We start from the raw sequence: 27,969 nt of genomic DNA, 5'->3' as shown, positions 1-27,969 counted from the left end.
GTCCTGCATAGATCTTTTCAAACTTTTATTTTTTTTATACAAACTAAGGCGCTGTGTTATATTGAGTTTTGAGTCTGTTGAGTTGACATAAGCAGAGAAAAGTAAAATAAAATAAAAATCTGAATTCACAAAAAAAATTCAAGTAGGCTACAGTCTCACATTTCTCCCCTCTCTTGTAACTTACTCCCCTAACCAGAAGAGGAGTAGTACTTTGCAATTCAAGTTTTTCGTTTTCGTTTTCGTTTTAATCCCCCCCCACCCCCTCCCTCCCCCCCAGGAAAAGTCCAGTGTGATACAGCACCAAAGACACGCAGAGCAAGAGAGGACACGGACACACACACACACACACACACACACACACACACACACACACACACAGAAGTGGGTATGCCATCTCAACCACTGGTACAAAGTAACCTGGAAAATACAGTATATCATCTATATATGCACACCCACACACATTCAAATCAATACCTGCTCTTTCACGCGCAGATACTTTTTTTTGTCCCTGTGTAAAATCACAAATAATTTATCAATATTAATATAAGCTACTACTTAACAGTCATTTGTGGGAGCAGAGGTGAACTCCAACAATAAAATTCTATGGACAACGATTCCCACATCGGAGGACAGGAAAAAAAAATAAGAAATGAATTTCTTTAAATCTTGTTTTTTCATGTTTGTACTAAGAGAACAAAAGAGTTCCACTATTCCACATATGCTTAAATACAAAATCATATTAAGTAGCGTACGACTACCGTCTTGTACCGCCATCTAGCTTGCACTCATTCCACAGTGATCAAGGTCGTCGTATGTAAACATGTTGACATAAAATTAAAAAAGAAAATTATAAAAAATAAGCAGAACAAAAATAAATGTTTCATCATTCACCCCAATGACTTATTCTAATACCCAGTAATTAGAAAATACATTTAAATGAATTCATCTTCTGTCATAGTGAGGGTACATTAATTAATATAATTATTATTTTTTTGTTCTCCCGTTTTATTTATCCATATGTCCATTTTTAGGTCCTGTATTACATAAGCATGATTCATGTTAGTCCATCAAAGTGAAGATTCCTATTGGTGGGGTGTCTTGAGGAAGCGCTGATGTCACCTATCAGGTCGCGGCATCTCCTGCCCTTATTGGTCAGTGGGACTTTCGCTTCATGTCTCCACCCTGGCTTTGGTTCGCATCTGATTGGAAGAGAGGACACCATCATTAAAACAGAAACGGGTTTCTGAAAAACATATCGTCCAGCTGAAACCAGCCAACTCCATTTCTCAGGTTATTAAAGTATTAAAAAGCGCTTCGGCAAAAACATCCCAACTCCATTGGATAGTCAAACTGTCTGCCAAACCAGGTCTCTACACAAGTCTCTTTTTGAAATCGGCTGTCATAACATCTTATACACACTATACGATTGATCTCAGACAAGGAATCACACTGCAAGAGTTCACCAAGATGCGATCCAGATTCCAGACCTGATACATAGGCTACATTTGTTTGTTCATTTTGACGTGACGTCTCCCGTGATACATGCGCGAGACAGCCACAGGACGCTTCTCTCTCGCCCTTACACACGGCAAAAAGTATGTGACAGCCTACGCGCGCTAGAGCGAGACAGGATGCGAATGATTTTCATTAAATAATTCCACAGCCAAATACATATAATTTTGGGGACCTTGATATGAATAAGAACCCCCAATAAAGAAAGTTTTCAGAAAACTCGTAGGATTTAGAAGAATATTGTAGAATCGTGTCCTCAGGTCGTAATGGCTTATGGTGAAATTGTATGCCATTCAGACGGTGGATATGATTGTGTAACTATAACCATATCATGTGAAAAATTGAAATAAATGCTTCTATCATGCTATGGTACAGCAAAGGAAACACAGGCATGCCAAACAAGCACCCAAAAACGCAAGCCGCTTGTACCAACAGGTCAATTTGACATACTGAAGGGAACGGTGACAGGACAGATGGAGAGGGTGGGAAGGAGGAACTGGGTAGGAAGGAACTTCTAAAGGAGGAGGAGTGAGGATTACCTGAGAAAGCAAGCTGCAAGTGAGGAGGTAGGGCAGCCTGCGCCCCCGACTGGAGACTCTTATATAGATCTGAGGAGAGATGGAGGGAGGAAGGCACAGATGAGAGGGGGTGGCGAGAAAAGGCGGTATAATGTGAACATGAGGAATGAATGTATAAGAGTGAGATGGTTGCGAATACAAAGGGAGAGGTCACCAGGATGGGCACAAAAGAGAGATGAAAGGAACTGGGAAAAATGGTGGTCACAGTGAGAATTCCAGAGCGCCACAGTGGAAGGTAGTGCTGTTATACTTCAGTAACGGTGTGGGACACAGATACACGGAACTCATTGAGTTGCAATGAGTTGACTTGGTGTGGTCTAACTTAAAAACACTTTTGTCCCAACCAGACCCTTTAGTGTGGTTTGGGCTTAAGGGTCTAAATGCTAGGCCGCTAGCATCTGCTAGAGCAAAAAAGAACAGAAAAGTGACAATGAGTGTGCGTGTGGTACTGATACAATTGTAAACAGCAGAAGTTTTGAAGTGAAATAAAAGGAAACAAATAAAAATCTAAATAAGCAGGGTTCAATCTGTAAATGGTGAATGGTGCATTCATATAGCGCCTTTATCCAAGGCACTTCACATTGTGCATTACATTCACGCATTCACACACACATTCATACACCGATTGCGGCGGAAGCCATGCAAGGAACCAACCAGCACATCGGGAGCAATTTAGGGTTCAGTTTCTTGGCCTGAGTCGTGGCATTAAAGGAAAGGTCATGGAGTTTGTTTTGTATGTTATCTGGTCACAGTAAGTCTGATTTGGACATTTTTCATTATAAAATAAATTACTATTACTAGTACTACTAAAAGTAGTGAAAATAGCAGATCTACACACTCAACACTGTGTGTAGATTTTTTGACATACATGGTGTCCACCTGCAGCAATGTTTCAGTAAGGCAACAAGCCTTAAAAAGAACAACAAAACTAAAGAAAACATTGGGAAGAGTCACGCAGTGCATTTTTCTTTAGCATAAAAGTACTGCTATTTATATCAGAGATTTGAAAATAAAATCGGCCAGTAATATCAATGCAATGTCTGTAAAAAATGCCAGGAAACAAAGAAAACACTCTAAGTTCCTCCACTGCTCCTGTCTGTGCAATATCTAATATACAATGTACTATATCTTTTTGTATTTATTTTTTACTCTCATCTGTTGTATAGTTGTCTGTTCTAATGCACAAATTCAAATTCCTCATTTTTTATACCTAGATAATAAACTGATTCCAAGTCAATTCAATGTCAATGATTCGATTAGTTTCCCTTTCCCTCCTTGTCGCAAGAGGGAAATTGTCTGTGTAACAACCAGGTGAAAGCAATGTATCATAACCCACAAAGTAACCCACAAAACCTATTCGTTTCCAGCTAATCTATTAATTATAAAACGTTGTTGTGAAGCAGTTTTAAGGGTTTCTCTGGTTTTTTACACAGACAAAGTTTTGATTTAATAAGAGCTTGAGCTTCTTTTTTTTATCTCTAAAGCTCAGGCATGAAGTAGTTCATCCCACTACACAATCGGTGCCGGAAGTTCTTCAAAATAGGAGCTCTGGGGTGCCAGAGTTGTTTGAGCGCTTTTACTCTGAAACCCACGACCCGGAAACAATCTACTAAAAAACTTTACTTTATATTGCTAGCTTACATTGCGATAATTTTAATTTATACGATATATGATCCAAAAAGCGTTCATATTTTGCGGGAGAGACGGATGAGGAGCAGAAATGAAGCGCCAGTATATCGATCCGTTCATAACCACGGAGAGCGCCCTGGATTAGGAGAGACGAGTCATTCTTTCCGCCACGGCAACGGTAAGCTAATATGAGCCCAGAGTGTAGCATACGGTAGCCGAAAGGCAAACTGAAAAAAAAAAAGGAAAAATTCTGAATATTCTTATTGCGTCGGTAGGTGGCGCTATAACGTGTGGCAACGTCGTATGTACGGAATCGGTTAAAAGACTGTTAGCATGACTGTTCCCTGTTGAGCTCTTCTTCTACCCACCCATTAGCTCATTGGGCGATAGGGAGTATCCTGAGTTGGCACTGGCGGCCGTGCCCATGGAGCCGGCCCCCGGTGCTCCGGGAGTGGTGAAGTTAAGCAGCGAGGGGAACTGGAAGGGCAGTGTGACTGGCACCAGGCCGCCCAACATCCCAAAGCTCAGTGGCAGAGCAGTGGGGTTGCCCAGGAGGGCACTGCCAGCTGACGTTACCTGGAAGAAGAATGGACGGGTTATGCTTAAAGTGGGTGTTAAGTGATATTATTTTGCTAAAGAAAACAGTGTTAAAAAGGTAGTGATGGTAGTCCCCGGACCACTCACTGGTTGAAAACCACTGTCCTAGTGGAAAAGAGCCAAAAACATAAAACGGCATGCTAAACTTCATATTGTCCACCACTACAACATGCCATCTCACCTGTGAGAGGTGTGAGGCTACAGAGGATGTTGTGGACAGGGTACCGGACGACGACACTCGCCCGCCACCTCCCGCCTTGGACCCCTGGCCTGCCCCGCCCGTGGCGGCCCTCTGCCTCTGACCGTGATTGGCCGACGAGACCAACGAGGAAGGGGAGGTGGTGAGCTCTTGGCGACTGCTGGCACAGGACACGACTCCTCCTCCCATGCTGTGATTGCTGGAGCTGCTGCTGCCGTTGTTGACGCTGCTGCTGCTGGCGACTGACTGAGCTTTCTGGCCTCCTGCGAATAGGCCCGTCACAATTATTACATCGCCTAATCACAATTATTTGAGATAATCACAATTATAATCGTCAATCATTTCCATGTAGACAAATATCCATACATTTTCAAACATTTCTCAAAAATAGCAGAAATAGCTACAAGCTTACAACATATCACTTTGTGACGTGCTGTAAGCTTGTAGATCAACTATTTCGGCTATTTTGTAAATTATTTGGAAAGAAAAATATATATTAAAAATGATTAAATGATTGTCAGTGATTTCTTTGTATATTATACTATTATATTGTGATTTGTCATATCATTTCAAATTGTAACTTTGTAACAATGTTCAATGCAAAAAAACTTTAAATCGTTAATCGCAATTATTATTATTTTTGTGATAATTAAGCGTCAAGGACAACTTTAGTTTTATCCAAACCAAGGCTCATGTTTTAGGTTGTTATTAGAGAAAGTAAAAGGTGAGTGTAATTTCTTTTTCATTTGCTGCTTTCTTTCGTTTTAGGGATTTTAGCTGTTTTTTGACAGGGGGCGGGGGCATTCGAGCATGGGGCTAAATATGTATTTCTTTACAAAATGTTAAAGCGATTTATTTTTTTATTCTTTACTATAGTCCTAAGGCCTAACAAAAAAAAACTTTGGTTTCCGGTTGCCGACCGACTCTATTAAATATGCGCGACTCATATTATTTTATTGGCATTTGGTGGGAAAAAAAAAAAAAAAAAAAAAAAGCTCAGAATACGACCGAGTCCGAGTCCGACCGAGTCTTTGATCATTAAAATTATCTTTGATGAGACCATCGGGACGCGCAAAGTCAAAATAAAGTTTTCTTTCGTCTAAAATATCACGTGCGCAAATGTTTTGGAATGCGTCATCGCGAGGTGCATGGTAGGCTACTTGAGGTTGTAACTCACGTTCCATTTCCAACATTCTAATGGTTTCCAGCGATTTCCAGGGGTGAGTAAACATCTTTGAATCAAAGTAGCAGCGATCCTCTGAAGTGACGGAGCATGTCCAATACTGTCCTCGTTAACAAAGTGCAACTTTTTCATCATTCACCGTTGGCTAACGTTGTGCAACAGTCCAGAACAGAGCTATACAATATTATGAAAACTGTCAACTTGGCTATAATCTACTAGGCTACTGTAGGCCTACATTAATCATTGCCTCTCAAACCCACATACCACGCGTAATGTGCGTTGCCTAACCAAAATAACAGACATACAAACTATCAACATGCCGCTCGATTGCGTGTCGACAGCTTGCAGATCTGTTCTTTTGGGCACACATGAGGCGCGCTGCGCTGCGATGCGGAAATTAGATTGCTGTAGTCTACAGCGCTACGATTTGGAAACCAAATAGCTGTAGCCTACAGTGGACTGTAACATTGCTTGGTCAACTATATTACGTGTATGCAGTGAACATTAACATTAGCGCTTTCATAGTTATATGGAGCATTTACCGTGGTGACGTTGATTTAGGTTATTCACCCAGCTGGGTACAACGAGACAGCAGTGTCTCGTTAAGCCCCGACGCTTCCAAAACGAGCTATTGCTGATTAATCGATGGGCGTATAGAACATTTAAGCATATGGCAAGTTAACTTAAGTTATATACTTTGATGCTGAACACTATTCGCAAACCAGAGGCCAGACAGCGGTAGCAAGTTCAACAACCAACTTCTAATCTGTTTGACCAACCACCGTTCTAACACTATTCACTTTTAAGCTGCATACTGTATATCAGTATTTAGAATGGACTTAATAGTTAAAGCTCCTCATTCTGAATTGAGCTCATCTCATACCCTGGGGTAAAATGTTTTATTATTTTCAAATCCTGGTATAATTCATTCACCAGTCAGTATTCTTTGTTTTCCAACTCCTCATGCCATTGGTTGGTTTAAGTTAATTTGTTTGATCCAGGGATAGCCAGTAGCTCTCTGCTTCAAAACACAAGTTCATGTTTCAGCTTTATTACTTGAAGATTTTTTTTACATTTGTATTTATTTTTGGTATGTGAGTGATGCAGCACTTTACTTTGGTTTGGAGCTAAATGTTTAGCTGTAGGCATACAGTGTTATGTGTACTTGAACCATTCATTATTTAAAAGATGGTATTTCAGGCAAATATTGAAGTTATTAAAAAAGAAGCCTATCCATCATTGCCGTAGGAAAAAAAATAAAAAAATCCCATCCTTCCCACGAAAAAAAAAAAAAAAAAAAAAAAAAAAAAAATTCCTTGCTACCCATCCTTCCCACGAAAAATAAAATAAAAAAATAAAATAAAATAAAATCCCTACCTACTCAGCCCAAAAATGACAGCCAATCGGAAACCAAAGTTTTTTTTTTTTAGGCCTAATAGACCCCAAGAAATTACATTTGGCCACCAAAGATCACGGGATCTACTGAATGTGTCAAACTGGCATATTGAGCCTATGACACACAGGGTGCCATTTTGAAGATCCGTTTTACAATGCGGTAATACATAAATTGCCCTCGCTCTGCGCACAATCGTATAATGAAAGGCATATCGGCTCGTGTTGAACGCACACACATATGGCATACGGCGTTCCTGAATATTTTAGCATTGTGGGAGTGTCCATATGTTAATTATTTTCGCTTTGCGCAATTTGCTATTAAGCCCCTTGACCTAAAAACACTCAGCGCATAACGATTAGACGTGGGTCTGACCACCTCATAAACGCAAAAAGCACTGTTTGATTTTACACTTGAGCGGCTCTGGGAGTCTGCTGGTGTGTTGCCATGTCTGTTTATTATAAGCGGCTTCTTTTTCTGTAAAGTTGCTTGTAAATATTGGTAGTTGTAGCCTACTAGTTGTGGTTGCTTTTCTTGTTTCTAAAGTGGTTATTTGGGCTTTTCTCCTAATGTTGTTTAAACCAGTGATCCTCACACAGCACATACCCATGTCCCAGATGAATGCATTTGCACAACTAAGGATGGCTAATCCAAAAATTTAATAAAAAATTTCCAAGATTACTTTTGAAAATAGCAGATCTATACCAGCTCATAATGCATCACATTCATTCATTAAAACTATGAACTCTGACTGCAGGGGGATATATATAATGATCATTATAACAATGTGCAAGAACATATTTAAAAAGAAGGAAGAACTTTATATTTGTGGACAATCAAAATATGTTTTTTTATTTTAATGTGGTGTCATTAAAATTAATCTGGATATGGCACTCACTATCTAGAAAATAAAAACATGGCACTTCATTTAAAATAGGTTACAGTCAGACCCCTGTTATATGCGCTTATTTTTATAGACCTATTTATTTGTTTCTATGAGACATGGCAACAGCCTCTTTTTGCGTCTTTTTTTTGTAAAATGTTGAGATTAGAAACGGCCATAATTCTTTCATTTCTCAACCTTAAAAATAAATAAAAACATCTCCATAATCCGTGGGAAGTTTGCTTTCATATGCTGTATCACACCCGATTCAAGTCTTCTTCAATAAAATGCTAAGAGCGAAGACCATATACCATCGGGGCCACAGGCACAGCATTAAGCAGCAGCATTCAACTCATTCCTTCATCATGACTTGAATGAAATCAAATATAATAAACGTTATTTTACTGGTGTTTTTCAATAGAAACAAATTATTTTGAGGCATAAAGGTGACAGCATGCAGTGCAATAGGAATAATTAACCCAAATGTGACAAAGTCATGTCATGTCTTCTATGGTGCCAGCCTGAAGAAATGTAATACCACGATCCCCAAAGTGCGCATTCCGTATGTGACATCAGCTGACTGGTAAAGAGAATAGTACGGACATGTTGATTGGGTACGTCTCAAACACTCCTTAAACACACCCATGACTAATTCAAGGCCGTTTTGCGCAATCCACGGGGTGTCGAAAGCGCTTCTTAACATGCCCAAAATTGCAATATGACATACCACACGCCCCCAGCTCATAAAACTGTAATATGATTAGTAATATTATTTGAACTGCTTAATGGAGCCCACAGTGTGGCTACCCCCCAGTTGGCTACCATCACATTCAGTAGATCCTGTGATCTTCTATGGCCAGATGTAATTTCTTGGGGTCTAGTAGGACTATAGTAAATAAAAAAATAAATCGCTATAACATTTTGTAAAGAAATACATATTTAGCCCCATGCTCGAATGCCCCCGCCCCCCTGTCAAAAACAGCTCAAATCCCTAAAACGAAAGAAAGCAGCAAATGAAAAAGAATTAACACTCATCTTTTACTTTCTCTAATAACAACCTAAAACATGAGCCTTGGTTGAAAAAAACTAAAGTTTTCCTTTAAATTTGTAATGGTGACACAGCCATACCTGCAAAGCTGTAGTTGCCCTGGCTCTGCTGCTTCCCTCCCTGGCTGAACGGAGGCCGGAAGCCGCCGGGGGATTTGGCGGAAGAGGAGTACTGGTGGGAGAGTGAGTGAGAGGGCGAGGAGCCCGGGGAGGGCGAAGAGGACGAGGACGAGGGGGGCGTTGGGGTGGCGGCGGGAGGCCGTGGGGTGAGCTTGATGATGGGCGAGGCGTTGCTGCTGTGGGACGACTTGGTGAGCGTGGCCTGCATGGGGGTGATGAAGTTGGCCTGGTGGAGCTGGTGATGGTGCTGTTGGTGCTGGGGGGTCTGCTGCTGCTGACCGGGCAGAGGAGGGTGAGCTTTACCCTGCGGGGACGAGTGGGAGTGGGCTGCCACCGGGGAGAACGTCTGCAAGCACGGGTGGGAGTGGGAGTTGGAGCGGGCGGAGGATGTGGGGACGCCGCAGCTCATGGCGCCGCCGTTGATGCTGCTGATGACACCGGCTTTATTGGCACCGTTCTTGGTCAGTCCGTGGGGGTTGTTGCTCGCCACCTGAGAGCTGGCGAAGCCCTTCTGGTGGGGGGGCAGGAGAGGGGAAGAGGTGGGAGGAGGGCGCTGTTTGGGGGGCGACGGGGAGGGCTGCGGGTGTAGTCTGTTGCTCCCTCCCGGCAGCGCGGAGCCCTGCCGGTGGGTGGGCGTCACCATGGTGATGTGTCTCTGATTTTGGCCGGCGCCGGCAGGTCCCTTGACGAGCCCATAGCTGACGTCCATGGGCCTGGAGGACAGTGACGACAAGCCCGCCATCTGCAGGCGAGCCATGGAGGCCGAGGTGGAAGCAGTGGAGGAGGAGGGGGAGGAGGTAGAAACGGCGGAAGGTGGAGTGGGACCCGCCGGGGGAACGCTCTCCGTCTTGAAGAGGGAATGTTGCACCGAGGAAGTGGCCGAGGAGGCAGACGGCTGTGTGCTCAAGGAAGAGTAGTGGGGGGCAACGGAGGGAGGGGACGAGGCGGGCATCTGGAGGGGTGGGGGGGACAGGGGGCTGTCCGAGTGGCCCATGCCCTTGGAGGAGCCGCCGCCGCCAAACAGGGCTAAGGCGTGGGAGATGGAGTCCAGCGAGGGAGCGGTCAGGTCCTCGTCCAGGGAGTCCGACAGACAGATGGGCTCCGAGGGGGAGGAGGAGGGCCGGTGTGGCATGGAGGTTCCCATGGAGAGAGGCCTCTGGATCCACAGGCCATCCTGGGGAACAGGAGGCAGCACGCGTTTAGATATGCAAGGAACAGACCCAGCATTATCCCATTGATTTGATTGAATATTTATGTACCTGCGCATAATACAGTATATTCAGTCTGTTTTAAAGATGTCAAAAGCATACAAGATGAAAAGACAAGTCCTTCTCCGACCCAAACTATTAACCATTAACCCATTTAAAGAAAGGCTTGGCGCGTGTAATCTAAGGAGGAGGAGGATATACAAAGCTCTTCATTTCTGACTTCAACATGCCTCTCGTTCAAAATATGAAGCGAGCAATGATCTCTAGAGTAAACCAAATCCATTGAAAAACTAGTCATTTGCACATTAAAACTATTAATTAAGCATTTTTAAATGATGCTCTACAACACACATTGTTTGTGTAACAAATAAATACAAAATTACATGAAAACTGTATCTAATGCTATTCACTGGAGTGCATGGCCTTTACAAATTTAGATTGTAAATGATGATTTTTTGATGAAGCCTTATGATAGGAAGTAGAAAGGAACTGGTTCTTGTACATTGGTGCCTGGTCTATCTGGCAGTCCATCACCGCCACCTAGCGACCTGGCATGACATGTACACTACAGCGTATGCAGCGTTTACTACATGTAAAATAAAATAAAAGAGATCGCAACAGGACTTTGCCGTTTTATCTGGAGACCGTTGCCGTCTAAAAGTGGCTATAGTGCAGGGTTACATGGTTAAAAATTCCATCCTCATAATGTTGTGGTAGTATGACACGGTAGATAACAATATGAGAACATGTAAATGGACTTTGATAGTTTGCCCATCTATATTGCATCTGAGGAAGAGGACACTGAATGAGGAACCTACTAAGTTAGTACTCACCTTGGCTTTAGCCTTTGGCCCTGGCACCATTCTCCTCTTGACTCTGGGTGGAGAAATATAAGCTGGGTATTTAGCTACCTAAACTATAGTTTAAACCATATTCCATCACTCTCTTCATAAAGAAGCAACTTAAGACTTATTAGACATAGATAGAAAGAGAAGTCCCACAGCTCAACAGATCAGAAAGAATAAGATCTGGGCACTTCAGGAGAGAATACCCAAATAAAACACTGGAGCACTCGACTGGTCTGCAGTCTGCCCATATCCATTCTTTTTGCAGGGGTGACTCACGCTTCGACTCGTGTGGTTTGACTGAGCAAGATGCAAGTCAAAACATCTCTCTTGAAGTGCCCAGGCCTGTCACAATTATTACATAACCGCTAGAGGTCTGGTTAGGATGTCCCACCCTTCCCTCGTTTATCCTTTTATCTTTTTAACCCTGTACTGTTGTTGTATCTGTTATGTTTTTCTTTTTTTTTCTTAATAAAGTCTGTTCCTAGTGTTCCTATGTAAAGTGCTTTGGGGATTTAGAAAAGCGCTATATAAATTTGAGCTATTATTATTATTATTTTGTCAATTTGGAAAGAAAAGAATATACACAAATATTAAATGTGTCCGTGATCTTTGTATATTTAAGTTATCTGCCCTATGCAATTTGTGATTATACAAACAGAAATACAAATTGTAACGTTCCATTGTTCAATGCAAAAAAAATAAACCATTTAATCATTCATCTCAATTATTAGTTTGACATGTATAATCGTTGACTGCCCTAGAAGTGCCCAGGTGTTATTCTTACGGACTCAGACCTTAACCCATTCAAAACGGGAACCCCTTTTGGTGTTTCAAGCATTATGTTATACTTTAGCTGTTGAAAAATAGCAGATCTGCAAGCTCATAAAAGCTTGTAGATCTGAAATGTCGTGAAAATGTGGCGCAAATCTTTGAATGTTTTTAACTCAAATATTTTCTTCTGGGGGGGTTCCTGGAACAACATATTTTCCAATGGGGGTCCACGGCCAAATACAGATAATTATGTGGGTCCTTGACATGAAAAAGGTTGAGCACCACTTACATAGAAACATAGTTTAAGAAAACTGTCATTTTTTCGGCCTCAAAATGGGTTAAATTTAGGAAGTTCATTTAGGAAGGTGAATACTTACAGGTTTCCAGTGAGGTGAGCGTGTACCATACGACTCTCCTTCAACAGGATCCTGAGGAGAGAGGAGGGGGGCACAGAATGATGAGAATGAATGAAACTTTATTGACAGCCGTAGCCAGTAGAAGACAAACAACAATTAAAAAACATACAAAACAGTTACAAACTAGAAAAAGTGCCCTTCCGGGCACAGGTCTCCACCAGGTTATCCACAGATCCGTGCAGTTAGAGGTAAAAACACTTTTCGGCCAGTTATAGCGCCACCTTGAGGCTGAGTTGAAATTGTTCATGTGGCATTTCGTCCTCGGCCTAGTGGGAATGTGGGTGCACAATTTCACGGAAATCACGCGATGTGTTCATGATTTGCAGCATTTTGTTTGAAACTGAGCACTCCTGTGAACTTTGGAAGCCAATCTTAACCAATCAGGATGGAGTCTGATAAATCTGAAAGACCCGTTTCGTTGAATGGCTCTAGAGAGACTGTGTACCAATTTGCGTGATGTTTGGACAAAATGTGTAGGTGTACTGTGCAAAAACTTGTTTTGCACAAAGCGGCCTCCTGGTGGCGCTATAACAGGCCGTTCTGGAAAGTTTGGGGCAGAGGTTCATGGTTGGCATCCAGGGAGTGTGTGTGCAAAATATGGCATCGACCGGGTTAATGGTGGCCGAGATTAGCTGTTCACGGACACACGGACACACGGACGGACGGACGGACGGACGGACACGCGGACGGACGGAGTGCAAAACATACTCTCCCCACATGCCTTCGGCCTGGTGGAGACAATAAATACATTGGTTCATAAAACTCTAAAAACTCTCTTGTAAAAAAATAAGAAAATCTATAAGAGGCACTCGTACCAATGTTTCCACATCAGGGAGCGGTATCTAACAGTGCTAAACCTAGGATTAGTCAACACCTTAATCAGAGATCATCATAAGAGATCATGGATCAGACATTTCTTGATTTCAGGTTAAAAATGGAATGGAAAAAATGCAAACATATTATCATAATGTCTGGAGTTTTATTTTTTATTTTTACAAGCTTCTAATAATTGTTTTCTTTAAGTTTGTATAATTTTTATGGAAATATTATTTGCTGAACTAGATTTCATAAAAGCCTGGCAGAAATATAGCTTTAACATAGGAAAAAGCTGTATCACAGATTTTATCTTGTAGTTTAAAGGCCTCTACACCCAAAGGCTTTTGATGGCATTCTGTGCAATGTGTCCGGTGCCTTTGGGGGTAGTCAGGCATTAGCAGGGCCCGATCAAGTAATGTTTAATATTTCCCGGATCATTGGAAGGAGAACATCTCAATCGGCAGGCAGCACTAAGACAGCACAGAATGGCCGACACAGTCAGCCATTTATTTGTAAAGGTTGAATTTTGTGCTCCCTATATGATCTGGATCAGCAGCGGGAAAGGAGTCAGGAAAGCTCAAAGCAGACCACCATGTTTAAGTCTTCACTTTCGCAGTTTAACACGTTGAATCCAAACCCCCAGTAAGGCTATCCAACGAAATGTGGAATTGCGTCACATACGTAAGCCCGGACCTCAATTTAGGCTAGGCTAAACTTCCCAATGCAGGGATGTGTTAAAAAACTCAAAGAGCTTCATTCATTACATAATCAGTAGCCTTATTGTGAGGCATATAAATTATGTTAGAATATAATGCTCTGCGAAAATGGGCTACAATACGTCTCATTGTGACATGATCAGCTATTTTCGAAATTGCTTTGTCAAAAATGTTTTAATTACATGTGCACACACACACACACACACCTGGCCTGCATCCATCCCTTGGGCCACAGTGGTTTGACTTCATTCTCCATGAAGGCCTTGAGGTATTCCTCCACAGTGAGAGAGCACTGGTTAATCTCCAGTTCATAGCAGCTCAGTTTCACTCGCACCAAGCTGCACAGAAGACTCCTACACACACACACACACACACACACACACACGTCATACGATGGTGTCCCGTAGCAGATCTACAAGCTCACAGCATATCACATTGTGATGCATTATGAGCTTGTAGATTGGCTATTTTGTTTGACTAAATCAGGGCTTTACTACACGTTGCCTGTGATGCTGAACATAGACCATAATTTGTTAAACAAATTATGGTCTATGTTGCCGATGACTGAAAAACATTAAGATATTCTGCTAGCTGTAATGCTCCAATCAATGCACACAAACATTTAAAAATCCCCATGTTTTTGAAAGTGTAAATCTTTCTAATGTGTGGCTAAAAAAGGATTCATGAAAAGGTCATAAATTGGACGCAAACATGACGCTATGAGCAAACAGCACATGATGCCTGAACCTGCTGATGGGGGTAATTGAGTGATTACGGTACCTCAGTTTGTCATCCCAGACAAACTTCTTCCGTGGGCCCATCACCCTCTTCCCTGGTTTCTCCTCATCATCTTCCTCTGATCCATTCTTCTCACCTTCCTCTGACTGCTGCCTGCAAGACAAACACACAACACACACAAACAATGAATTAGTGTTAGATTTTGACAGCAAATTTGGATTTAGTTTTAGTCTTAGTATTTTGAATAAAATAAAATTTAGTTTTAGTCATATTTTAGTCACCTGAAGAGTTTTAGTCAACTAAATAATTAAATATACGATTTTGGTCGACTAAAATGTATTTTGGTGGGCCTTGATGCCATCATTATTCCCTAAATTGTACTATTGGTTGCATGAAAATAGCCGTGCATTTTGAGGTGTACATCTTCTATTTTCAGTATGCAACCAAACATAAAATGATTTGTAATTCAGTTCACTTCAACTGGATCTTTTCTCCACTAGTAGTCCCTCCCAAACATTTTAGTCTAGTTTTTATTTATTGACAAAATTGTCAGTATATTTAGTCTTAGTTTTAGTCATCATAGCTTAGTTTTTATGTAGTTTTCATAAGATAGTCGATTTTTTTGTGTCATATTATTAGTTGACGAAATCAACACTACACTTATCCCATGCTCTGCAGTCAATCCAAACGTATTATCATGCACAGAGCATTCTATTGGTAGTCAGCAGTGAAAGTGAGATGATGATGTAGGCTTGGGATGTAACAACTATGAGTCACAGTACGCGGGCCAAGGATTAAAGCAAAAAAAGAATACATAATAATCTCAAGATATACACTATATACATGATATACAATATACTGTATGTCAGGGTAAGTCCCAATTTGTGAAACAGCGTGTCTGGCACTCAAGTTTCATAAACTATTAGACAATAAAATTATATTTCAGTATTACCTAATTTACCATTACAACCTTAAGTTACCATAGTTCTAGATACAGGTTGTTGCACCAAGACAACTGTATATAGGGTTCAAGACAAGTGTAACCTGGTGACTGGGTTCTGTCATCATGGAAAAGCATGTTTTTGCCGATATTTGTGTTTGTTTGTTACTGCACAGAGAAAGAAGGAGGAAGTTTCCTACTTGGCAGCCTTGGCCAGGCAGTCCATGTTGTAGCGGGCTATCTGCTCCGGCATCACGCTGCAAACTGCCAACTTCAGCTTCAACAGCGGCGTCCGCAGACGGTCATCCTGAAACACAGGTACAAAGAGTCAAGACAAGAGGGCGAAAGAGAGAGAGGAAAGGAGCGAGAGAAGGAACAAGGACACATTAACCCATTAAGACCTGAGGATGATTCTACAAAAGTCTTCTAAAATCCTAAACGTTTTGTGGTTTCCATATCAGTGGTGCTCAAACCTTTTCATGTCATGGACCCACCCACAATGATATGTATTTGTCCACAGACGACCATCTCAAAATATCTTTTTTCAAAAAAATTGAAAATATTCTGAAGCAAAGATTGAGTTAAAATGGATTTAAAAAAATCTTGCTATTTTTTAATAGCCAAAGGATAAAATAATGGTTTAAGTGGTTAAAGTCTTAAGTGACAGTTTCCTTCCCGGTCTTGATGGGTTAAGAGAGAGGAGAGTGAGCGAGAGAGAGGAGAGCGAGAGCGAGAGAGATGAGTTTTCTTTTTTTTTTTTTTAAAGAAGAAATATCCAGGGCAGAGGGACAGGAGAGATAGAAGAAGATACATTTGGTACATGTAGAGAACAGGAAGAAGAGAAGGACAGAGTGAGAGAGGACATAAGGAGAGAGAAGTGTAGACATAACAGAGGAAGAGGAAGGTTATGTGGATGAATTGAATGTGATTGAATGTCACCGTAGTGGCCCATGATCAAAGACATTTTGGTTCATACATATTTTGTCAGCAGACCTACTACGTACATGTAGACACCGAAGCACTAGTATCGAGGCAGAGAGTTTGTGTGTGAATTCACCGAAGGAACTCGTGCAACCAGCAATCATCCCGACTAACAATGACAAAGCGTGTAACCGAGTCATGAGACTGGCAATTCCTGCTGCACGCACTTCCCTTGACCTTTCCAAATTTAGTTTGTTCTATTAAATGCCCTCTGAGAGAAAGGCTTACGGTCAACCCAGTAAAAACAGAAAAGAAACTCCACAACAAGGGTTGCACATGTCATTTTCCCTTGGCTGAGCAGGACTGACCTGGATGTTGAGGCTCAACTTCTTGAGGCGTTTGAGGAGGGCCTCCTTGTTGCAGGGCACAAAGGCCTCCAAGTGGGAGTAGATGGCAGAACGCACCTCCTGTGGTTGTTCCTGCACCTGCAGCTCAATGCTGGTGACAGAGCGGGACAAGGCATCACTTATTTAAAGGGATATAGAGAGGAAAATGTGACATTTCAGGGGTCACAGAGGGATAGGCCTCTCACAATTATTGCATAATCGCGAAATTGCAATTATTTTTCGCATTATCGCTAATCGTTTTCCATGTTGAAAAATGTCCATAAATTTGCAGAAATAGCAGATTTACAAGCTTACAGCACGTAACAAAGTGACGTGTTGCAAGTTTGTAGATCAACTGTTTTCGCTATTTTATAATTTTTTTGGAAAAGGAATGGAATGGTTCAGTGATTGTTTTGTATATTCAAGTTATTTGTCATATCTGCCCTGTGCAATTTGTGGAATTTGTGATTACAAAGCCTAAAAAGGCAAACGGAAATATAAATTGTAACGTTCCAATGTTCAATGCATGCAATGCATTGGACAGCCCTACAGAGGGACAGTGGAAAAATAAGTATAACTGATAAATGCATGTCCAAGATTATGATAGGGGCATGAGAGAATGAGGATGAAATGAGAATCAAATGCACGACATCCAAAACGGAACCAAATATTAAGCCAAGGAAAACAAAACTGTCTCAAGCGACATCAACAGACGGCAAAAGAGCAGGAGAAAGAGAGAGCGAGAGGAGAGAGAGAAAGAGCAGAGAACTTGGCTAATAGTGCTTTAAAGGCTGTCACACTCACTCCAGTAAGATGTTATTCATGTCCAGGGTGAAGAATTTCTTCCTGCCCTCTTGATCAAACTGACGGGAGGCCTGCGGGAGAACAAGCTGAGTCAGCAACCATTCCATACATCCACGCATACAGTGGCATATACACTACACACACATAACCCCAACATTCTGTTATCTCACAGGGGCAACCAGATCTAGCCCCCCACCCACTCCTCTGCAAGACAGCAATAAGACAAATCACACAAGAGATCCATGTTAAACATATCATGCTGAAATTCAGCCATACACCCTTTTCTACCCCCGTCTTTCCAAATGTATTCCTCAGTTCCTTATCCGCGTTTGCTTCGTGCCTTACATTTGCACTACTTTCCTTTTTATAAAAAAAGGTCTTCAAAGTCATGGTTCCCTGGCAAGGGGCCAATTAGAAAGCAGAGGAAAATCGATTGTTGTGCATTGTGAGCTTGTAGATCAGCTATGTATTTTTAAGCCTTTGCAATAGGGAGACGCAGCCAGAGATAAAGGCTATTAGGGGGTCTTTGGTGTGGAAAGGTCTCACTGGGAACCCCTGACTTAAAGTGGAATCCATGGAGTCTTTTCAACTCCGACAGTTGAACATAAAAACACAAGGTTTCTCTTGTGCCACAGAATTGAGGAACACATTTACTGACTGGATCAATTTTAACTGCAGCCATATGACTAATAAAACAGGACCACATGATTTCACAAACTCAAGTCTAGAAATAAGCAACAGTCGACTCACCGTGCGTAGGTCCTCGATGCGTTTGATAAGAGGAGCGGGCAGTCCATCAGGCAGTGGAGTGAAATGACCACTGGAAGCCCCCAGACCCCGTGCCTGGCCACCACCTCCTGCTGCTGCTGCTGCCGCTTTGTTTGCTGGGACTCCAACTCCCAGAAGGCCGTTCTCCCTAGCCGTTGCTATAACGTGCTGCGGGGCAGAGTGAGAGTCCAGCAAGCTGAAGTCCAGATCGCCTAGCAGGTCCTGCAGTTCCTTCTCGTTGGCCGATCCCAGCAGTGACACCATGGCGGGGTCCGAGGTGAGGTCGGCCAAAGAGATGTCGCTGTTGGCCACGTTGCCATGGAGATGAGAGGAGTTGGACGCCAGCGGGTTGGTGGAAGCGACCGAGTGTGGGTTGTTGACCAGGCTCGTGTGCAACGCGTTGGGGTTCCTCTTCCTCATCTCCTCCTTCTCCCGCGTGAAGCGACGGAGCATGGCCGCCAGGCACAGCGAGTCCTTCATCAGCTTCTTCCTCTTCTTCTTCTCCGGCCGGTGGAGGCTGAGGGGCAGTAGTAGTACTCTGTTGAAGAAAAGGGTAAATATTAATGACATTTCGCTCAACACAAGACACGGCCCGGGACTCTGGGAGCACTTTGATCGTATCGGGGATTGTCACCTCGGATGAGGAACAATAAATGAAAACATGCAACTATACTGTTGAAACCTGCGACAGGCTGCCGTCTCATGGTACGGCTCCAATTGCTTTGTTATTGTTTGGCGACAAGGTGCCTGTACAGTTTTGAAAACAGCAACATTGATTTCGTTTTTGAACAAGCCATTACAAAAATATATACCAGTATATATTAAAAACGAAAAAAAAAAAAAAAACTATTTTTGAGTCGAGAAACTCGAGATGAGTATGAGTCGAAAATCGACTTTATATCACATCCCTAGTGAGGGCACAGATCATAAGAACATAGTATCGCAAAGATGTACTGCACATGGTAGGGCATTATTACTGTGTCAAAGATGGAGAAATATTATGTTAACAAATAAGTCATCTAAAATGTTCTGTTCCAGGAACAGAACAATTTTGTCAGAGAAACCTTGAGCATTTTCACCGGGAACGGCAGCTAAAGACAACAATATAGCTGATCTGTTTTTAGTTCTCCCCAACAAATGTTTTCCAATTTGTGAAGCTTTTGTTTGTTTCAACTTTCAAGTAGATAAAGATGCTACTTATCTGGTGTAATAAGAAAATAATAGAGGAAACAAACATACAGAATGCATTTGCATTGTTCTCTATATTGATTATGGATATCATAATCTTTTATAGAGAGAGAAAAAAGATCTGTTGATGCTGGCTTATCTGTCTTCCTGTGCTCCAAAATATTGAAATTTTTATTGGCCTAGCAAAATACAGTATCGGAGGGCCTATGATATAGTCAAACAAAAATGTATACCGCCAAATTATTAAACGTTTTAACCGACAGAACATACTCCATTATTAGAGGCATTCAACCAAAGCCCTCAGTGCTCTGCTCACCCTTGTTTAGGTACTCTATTCTTCCTGGGTTTCTTCTCTTCCAAACTGTTCACTTCTTTCTTCTTCCTCCTTTTAATCACCACCCCATCATCATCATTATCATCGTCATCTTCACCAATGAGAATCTGAAATAAGAACACAGAACAGAACAGCCTTTGTCAACTCCAGCAAGTAGCAAAACAAAAGAACGTCACAGTGGGTTATGTACAGTTCCTTACAGAATAGGCCAAACTTTGTGTGTAGGCCAGCATTTCTGTAGAGTCTCTTGGCATGATGCTTCGGCCCTGTCAGCCATCTTTAGACCATTAACTATCTGCTGCCTGTAACCAACACAAATTACATTTTGGCCATGTGGTTGTTCATACAGTGGGCTAAGCCCACCAAACCAAAGAAGTAGGAAGGGGATACACACAGTTTTTTGTGTGTGTGCATATGTACATGGGTAGGGTTCCAACATATTTCTGCCAACCTTATTTCATTACGTTTGCCTGACTTGTGTGAAGTGCAGTACAATTTCACAAGGCCAAATTTATTGCCATATATTTTCAAAGGAGTCTTTTTTTCTTTCTAAAGTAACATAAGTCGATTTAATGATCACATGCTTTCTTTTGACCAGCTACAACTATGACTTGGCAATAAGTACATTTGTGATGTGTGTATAATTATTTGAACATCGCTGAAAAGACCAAATCTACCCCATAATGATATTGAAGAGGCTTTGATATTGAAGAGGCTTTGGATGTATAGTGGTTAATTGGAGTAGTCAGCTGTGGGGTGGGGGTAGGGAACTGTGCATTTGTTTGTTTAACTGTATGTAATGTGTTTTGTTTAACTGTATGTAATGTGTTTTATTTTCGTTTTAGTTTTGTCATTATTATTTTTGTTCTGTATTTATTGTCAAATCATTTTGTGATAAGATTTTGTTTGTATTTGTGCTGCCATGGGGATGTGGGGGGGAAAAATATATGTAAATTGTTTTGAAAATAATTCTTTGTACTTCTTTGTCAATAAAAATTCTGTGGCTGGAAACGCTTTTCCATGATAGCAGAAAGAAACACATTAATTTTCTTAGTGTTAGTGTCTAGTCTCACCTTGGCCCCCTCTTCTCCCTCGGTGTCAGAGGAGGGTCTGAACTGCAGTGTGCCTGTATTGATGTAGAATCCTCCTAACTTAGTGGTCAGAGAGGCAGGCACAAGCTCATCATACTGAAAAAACAAGTGCATATAAGAACATGTGTTTTATGCAAAGATTTAGTCAATATTACAGGGGAAAATCAACAAAATAAGAAATCCTTAAATAACAGAACAACCTTAACACCTTTCGAAGTCATTCCACCATCAATGAAGACAGGCATGGCAATATATCATAATTACTTATCAAATGCTTTATAATGCCATTTCCCACATCAAACTGAAGAATAACCAAACATGTTGCAAAATGACTATTTTGTTGTTTAACTGTAATCCGAACAACAAAAAGCAACATGCTTTCGTAGATTGGAAAATACACAAAATAAATGATGACGGGGAGGCAGGAATATCTTAATAGGCATCAAAACACAACATTAAAACAAAACTAGTTTTGGAGGAATTTGGGTCCGACAGACAGTATTCAAAGACAAATTGTAAATGAAAGAAATAAAAAAAGTCTAAATCCATACAAAGAAACAAATTGCAGCAGCTACAAAGTTTTAAACCCTGAATACTGAACAACCATCAAATGAAAAACAATAACACATTCCAGGGTAGATATGAGGAAGACAAATTTATGACGTGGCGGTTATGATTTATGTCGTGATTTCAGACTGGCACATTCAGTTCAGCCAACATGCACATGAAGTTTCAAATGTAACTGAAAAAATCACACACGTGTGAACTGAGTGGTGCAATTCCCCCCCCCCCCCCCTCTCTCTCTCTCTCTCTCTCTCTCTCTCTCTCTCTCTCACTCTCTCTCATTAGAGTCACTACCCCTCTCACTGTTTCTGGCGCCCCCTACTGCTATTATTAAGTCACATACTCATGCTCACACAGACAGACACACACACAAACAAACAAACAAGTACAAGGACATTGCAAGCTGGTTGTAGGAGTGGTTTGCACCACTCAAAAACAAATCCAATCACAGAAATAAGCTACAAATGGCATCCGGACGGAATTCCGACAAAGTATTAATCCGACATGCGGGAAGAACGGTCGGACTACCGCTCGAACATGCGCTGCTCCCGTGCTTATGGTTAGGTTAGGGATAGAGCTAGGTTGTCTGTCTAATGACTGTCGGACCAAAACGCGTGTCGGAACTTAGTACTGCATCTGCACCCATATAAAAAGACTTATGTCGGCCCAGGCCGTAGCGTAACGGTCTGGGCACCGGACTGGTAATCCAGTCGCAGTGTGCCGCGGGTTCGACTCCCGGACCCGACACGGCCTTTACTGCATGTCATCCCCCCATCTCTCTCCCGTTTCCTGTCAGCCTACTGTCTGTCCCTTCAAAAATCAATAAAAGGTGTAAGCCGCAAAAAAATATCTTAAAAAAAAAGAAAAAAAAGACTTATGTCAATACATTTATTATAATTAAATGTATAATATTCCAACTTATTGGACATTTTTGATTGAAACAATAATCATGATCAGGTCGAAATCAGGTCTGGTGATTCTCACCCTTTAGAGTTAAGCCTAATTTGAGTGTTTTTCACGATGGTGTGAACTGCTGGAAATAACCAATTTTCAGGAAATCGTATCGTAAAACATATTTTTTTAATTTTATTTTGGGCCTTTAATGCCTATATAGTACAGTAGGCTGACATGAAATGGGGAGAAAGAGATGGGGAGTCACACAGCAAAGGCCGCCAGGAGTGGGACTCGAACCTGCGACGTGCTGTCAGGCTACATTGTAAGCTTAGGAGTCCGGACGGCTACACAAGCAGTCCGAGCCAACATCACGTTTTATAACCATGCATATTAGGTTTTAGCTGTCAAAAATATATTACAATTTGAACATGAAGGAGAATGGCATGGATGTTGATGGAGTAGGAGATACTCACAGCTTCTGAGTTGTCAATAAATGGGTCAGTCTCATCATAACCAAAGCCTATATCAACCAGGTCTTGCATTCTGTCTTTCTTCTTCCCCCCTGTGTTGCTCTACAAAATGAAAATGTCAAAACACAGTACAAATATTGAAACAGACATTCCATTAAGATGACGAGGTAAACAATCCTTGAAGAATAGAAAATAGAATTTACAATTTAGCAGACGCTCTTAATCCAGAACGATTTACAGTAAGCAAGAACAACACATGGTAAAAAATCAAATACATAAAGAAATAGTCATCCAGAATCATATTGGCCTGAGGCCGATTCTAAATATCCTTCTAAATCCTGACCTAAGTTCTCTGAAAAACTTCTAATATTTATATAGCAGCATCAATTCTTTGTAATTTTTGAATACTGTACATACTGTACAGACCCCCAAAATGGGTTCCCGGCCTGAAGGGGTAAAACACCAAAAGGGGTTCCCGCCCAGAATGGGTTAAAGGAAGCTAAGAACCTAGCATCTGTCTAACAGTAGAAAATCTGTACAGTAAAGCTATGAGTATACACTATGACTTCACTATAGAGTGCTATATCTACATAAAATGCTATCTAACTTATATAAGTTTAGCCTTTGCATACGCCTGTAAGGTCGTCGAGGCTAGTGCAAGTGCTACGGGCTAAAAATAGATTTCCATTCATAAGAATAAGTCATGAATTTAAAGATATAATGCATACAATGGAACATAAGAATACAATAACGTTATTGATTGCAACCTCAACATAATGGTTCGTTTTTAAAGTAAGTGAACACTGAAAATATTTTCGGGAACCCCTATAGGTCTGTCTTATTAAGGGCATCTGATTGAATATATAAATAAGACTAGAACTGCACTCTGTCGAGTGCATACTTGCTTGTTGCACAAACGTAGGCCATAAATGGCCTACCAGTGCGCAAGCAGAGCGCGCAAGTACTTTCGACCGCTATACAAACTGTCAAATCTCAGTTTCTCTGTGAAGGAACGTTTGAAATGTTGATTAGGTTTCACTATTTGCTACCTACCTACTTTATGCATGTTACGTAATGACTACTACATAATGACTACCTGATATGGCAGTGGTGCCAGATTACATACATGAGAGCATTACCTTTAATTCTCCCAACACTAAAACATATCGTCATTACGTCACCATCGAAAACCAATTACACTCTGGCAATGGGTCTTTAATCCACATCTTTAATACGTCATCATTGAGAGCTAGTTATACATATACTATGTATATATATGTAATTTGTAAGTTGATTTGCGGTATATTTTATGTTTACGTCATCATTGAGAGCTAGTTATACATATATATGTAATTTGTAAGTTGATTAGCGGTATACTGTGGTTACTTTGCGCCAAAAACAGTCCCAGCCAACCCGCCACTTTTGATGCGTATGCAAATAAAACAGCAAGTTGTGCCTGATTTGCTGGGACCAGATTACATACATGACCATATTTCTTACGTCATCATTGAGAGCTAGTCATACATATACTATATATATGTGATTTGTAAGTTGATTAGCGGTATACTGTGGTTACTTTGCGCCAAAAACCGTCCCAGCCAACCCGCCACTTTTGATGCGTATGCAAATAAAACAGCAAATTGTGCCTGATTTGCTGGGACCAGAATACAAACATGACCATATTTCTTACGTCATCATTGAGAGCTAGTCATACATATACTATATATATGTAATTTGTAAGTTGATTAGCGGTATACTGTGGTTACTTTGCGCCAAAATCCGTCCCAGCCAACCAGCCACTTTTGATGCGTATGCAAATAAAACAGCAAATTGTGCCTGATTTGCTGGGACCAGGTTACATACATGTATACACAGGAACATTACCTTTAATCCTCCCAACACTAAAACATATTGTCATTACGTCACAATCGAAGACCAATTACACTCTGGCATTGGGTCCTTTAATCCACATATTTCTTACGTCATCATTGAGAGCTAGTTATACATATACACACCATGTACTCTGGTCCCAGCAAATCAGGCACAATTTGCTATTTTATTTTACAAATTACATATATATAGTATATGTACAGTATGACTAGCTCTCAATGATGACGTAAGACATATGGTCATGTATGTAATCTGGTCCCATCAAATCAGGCACAATTTGCCGTTTTATTTGCATACGCATCAAAAGTGGCGGGTTGGCTGGGACGGTGCATACGGACCGGGCGAAACTATTACTTGCGCGCTCTGCTTGCGCAAGTAATAATAATTAAACCATAAAAGAACAATCAACACAATATTTTACCCACATTCCCACAACATAATTGGCTAACAAATCTAACAAAAACGAGACGCATAAAGCATACACGTTGAATGCCATAAACATAATAATATACATAGAATTGGTCAATTTGTGGTTGGTTGTATAACAGACAGATCACAGATTATAAAGTTCATGAATAAATAAATAACTTACATATTTGTCTTCAAACTTTTTTGCCAAGGCCTCAACCTGCAGTCTCTCTCTCTCGTCATCATTGAAGGGGTCACTGGAATTAAGGCCTGGATTCTGAATTGGAGGGTCCTGAATTGGAGGTTTGGGCCTATTCTTTTTCTGTAATAAAGACAAGACCATTAATGAATACCACTTAATGTCAGTTGAAAACTTAAAACGTCATATAAGTCATATAAAACCCTTTACGAACAAAGTGCAAATAATGGTTGAAATTAAACACAAAATGCTTTAACATGTGAGGACCACATTCCTCTGCATCTAAATATATACATAATGTTAACTCAACTCAAATGCATAAAATGTGTGTACATATCCAAGTTTTGCCAAATAAAAATGCCCACTGTGGAAACACATTAATTGCTTTAAAAACCAGTATTATCTATAACTGAACTGTGCAAACAAAACACTGTCATTATCTGATAGCACAGCAGCAGTGACATTTGCCTTGGCTCCTACATCCTGGTACTTCTTCCATCAGCAATGCTCTCTCTAATCTATCACCCGCAGCCAGAGGGCCAAACTGCATGTGGCATTTTCAAGAGCTGTAATGGCTGTATGACTAGGCTGTTGCTGGGCAAGTGTGTAGGACACAGACACAGGTAGCAGGGCGAGATAAGCATGACAGTGTCATGTGCGGTGTGGAGGACGAGGTCTGTGTAACAACTGAACTAACTAAAGCACAATGTCTGTACACAAGCTGAAGTTGCAACTACACTCTGAGGGTGGACGGGGCTCGGATGGATGAATGGTGAAACTGGTGTCCTTTTGTGTGAAGTCCATGAATGGACATTTCCACCACCACGCTAGTTCATGGAAGGACAAGGTGCACTTCCCCCCCTCTCTAAAGCCATGACAAGTCACTCGCACTTCGCCTTGCATTAAAATGAACTCCAGACTCCCAGTCAGATCCCTGGCCCTAAAAAGAGAGCTCATACCTGGATGTTTTTGACGAGTTCGCCGTAATTAAACTCGGCGGACGCGTGATCGCTGGGCTCGCGGAGAGAGAGGTTCAGCCGCATCGTAATCTTCCTCGCCTCAGCCTTGTTGTCCCTGTCGAGGCGACCATTTCCAACAGCTACTCCTGCTCCTGCCCCGGCGGTCGCTGTCGCGTCGACCTCCTCCTCCTCCTCCCCGTCGTCTTCTTCATCAAAGTTGACGTCGTCGTCGGCCTCCTCCTCCTCCAGCCGGCGTTTCCTAGATTCCGTGGCTGATCCAGCTGCGAAGGCCGAGAGGGTGACAAATTGTACTTTTCTCGGCTCGGCCATTTGGACGAGCTCTCTGCCTCCTGCTCCGGACAGACAGCGACAGCGAAGAGCTGCTGCTGCTACTTCAGCCGAAACTAGTCCGAATGTTGTGGACTTGGGGGTGTGGGGGGGGTGTTTTCGGCTACTTTGGTGCCTAGATGGATGTCACGGACGCTTCCGCGCCACGCGAGGCGAATTCCACGGGGTGTGATGGTCGGGGAAAAGTTGTTTTTTCGTTGGCTGCTTGCATCCTCCAAATTTTGCTATGATGGGACCTCAGACATTCACAGGAGCCATCTTGGATTTTCGGGAGTAAATAAAATATCTAGTGAGGTCACACTGGGCCTGCGCGTGTACGGCCCCCGAACGGAAACGGCGTAACGCGAATGCGCGTGTCCAATCACCACCCGCCCCCTCCGTCCCTAAACCCCGCCCCTATCACAACACAAGATAAGACAATCACAAGATGGGACCATTATTATTATTATCACCACCTTTTACGAATGTGCGTCTGGGTGAAGGCCACGCAGTCGAAGCAAAGTCTATTCAGCACAATCTGCAGTGCTGATCAAATATGTATTTGTAATCTAGATTACATACTTTAGACTGCAGACCCCCATTTGAAAGGTTTTGTGCTAGTAGTGACCCCCATAAAGTGAGTTTTTTTAGAAGAGATCTAGACTAAATACACAGGTCTAAAATGATGTACTAAATCATTTAGTACATAATTTTACACCTGTAGGTGGAGAGATAACAGTGGGTGCAGGTGGATAGTCAAACCTATGTTCGGAGTACCGTATATTCGGTGAAATAATAGTGAACTGTTTCTCATTCCCTCAAGGACCCCTGGTGGTCCCCAGACCCCACTTTGAGAATCACTGGTCTATACCGCACACGTATAGACAGAGACACAGGCCTAGTGTTTGTTTTGGACTGCAGAACAGGGGCTGGCTTTGATGCCATGCTTATCCCATCTATTCAGGGAAATGCTGAATTGTGCATTTTCCTGCAAAGGCCCACACATTAAATCCCAAACGGAAGCACACAAGACAAACGACCAACTTTCTCAGTGTACCACCCAGATCCAACTGATTTGCATACATTGAAGATCACCTGTTGGTATGGACGTTTTAGTCCAATGTTGACCTACAAATGTTTTAAAAAGCTAATCGGAAATAACCATAAAAGCA

At 41.7% G+C, this 27,969-nt stretch overlaps 1 protein-coding gene across 3 annotated transcripts; it reads right to left on the bottom strand.

Moving 5' to 3' along the window:
• Positions 1 to 290: 290 nt before the first annotated feature.
• ubn2a (ubinuclein 2a) lies at positions 291 to 27,305 on the bottom strand. 3 transcript variants are annotated; one of them, XM_083765879.1, is made up of 18 exons: positions 26,471 to 27,305; positions 25,497 to 25,634; positions 23,018 to 23,116; positions 21,069 to 21,182; positions 19,978 to 20,102; positions 18,456 to 19,011; positions 17,706 to 17,776; positions 16,884 to 17,013; positions 15,795 to 15,901; positions 14,697 to 14,807; positions 14,123 to 14,269; positions 12,346 to 12,396; positions 11,183 to 11,225; positions 9,103 to 10,315; positions 4,498 to 4,778; positions 4,088 to 4,295; positions 2,052 to 2,120; positions 291 to 1,199 (listed from the first exon to the last, which is right to left on the bottom strand). In XM_083765879.1, the coding sequence occupies exons 1-18, from the start codon at positions 26,798 to 26,800 to the stop codon at positions 1,153 to 1,155; spliced, it is 3,840 nt and encodes a 1,279-aa protein (XP_083622005.1). In that variant the 5' UTR covers positions 26,801 to 27,305; the 3' UTR covers positions 291 to 1,152. The 3 variants fall into 3 exon arrangements, with proteins under 3 accessions (XP_083622005.1, XP_083622006.1, XP_083622007.1); XM_083765880.1 differs by having other exon boundaries at positions 4,498 to 4,775; XM_083765881.1 differs by having other exon boundaries at positions 21,069 to 21,146.
• Between the last annotated feature and the right edge of the window lie 664 nt (positions 27,306 to 27,969).

This window comes from Protomyctophum parallelum, assembly GCF_964188405.1.
Source record: "Protomyctophum parallelum genome assembly, chromosome: 5".
Lineage (NCBI taxonomy): Eukaryota > Metazoa > Chordata > Actinopteri > Myctophiformes > Myctophidae > Protomyctophum > Protomyctophum parallelum.
Note: the sequence above shows the minus strand (reverse complement) of the source record. Positions and strands in the feature narration are given on the sequence as shown.

Excerpts from the sequence above, each read along its gene's own strand:
- ubn2a (XM_083765879.1), bottom strand. The coding sequence starts at position 26,800 with ATGGCCGAGCCGAGAAAAGTACAATTTGTCACCCTCTCGGCCTTCGCA. Across the intron at positions 25,635-26,470 it reads AACTCGTCAAAAACATCCAG|AAAAAGAATAGGCCCAAACC; the intron begins GTATGAGCTCTC and ends TCTTTATTACAG. Across the intron at positions 20,103-21,068 it reads AGGGAGAAGAGGGGGCCAAG|ATTCTCATTGGTGAAGATGA; the intron begins GTGAGACTAGAC and ends TTCTTATTTCAG.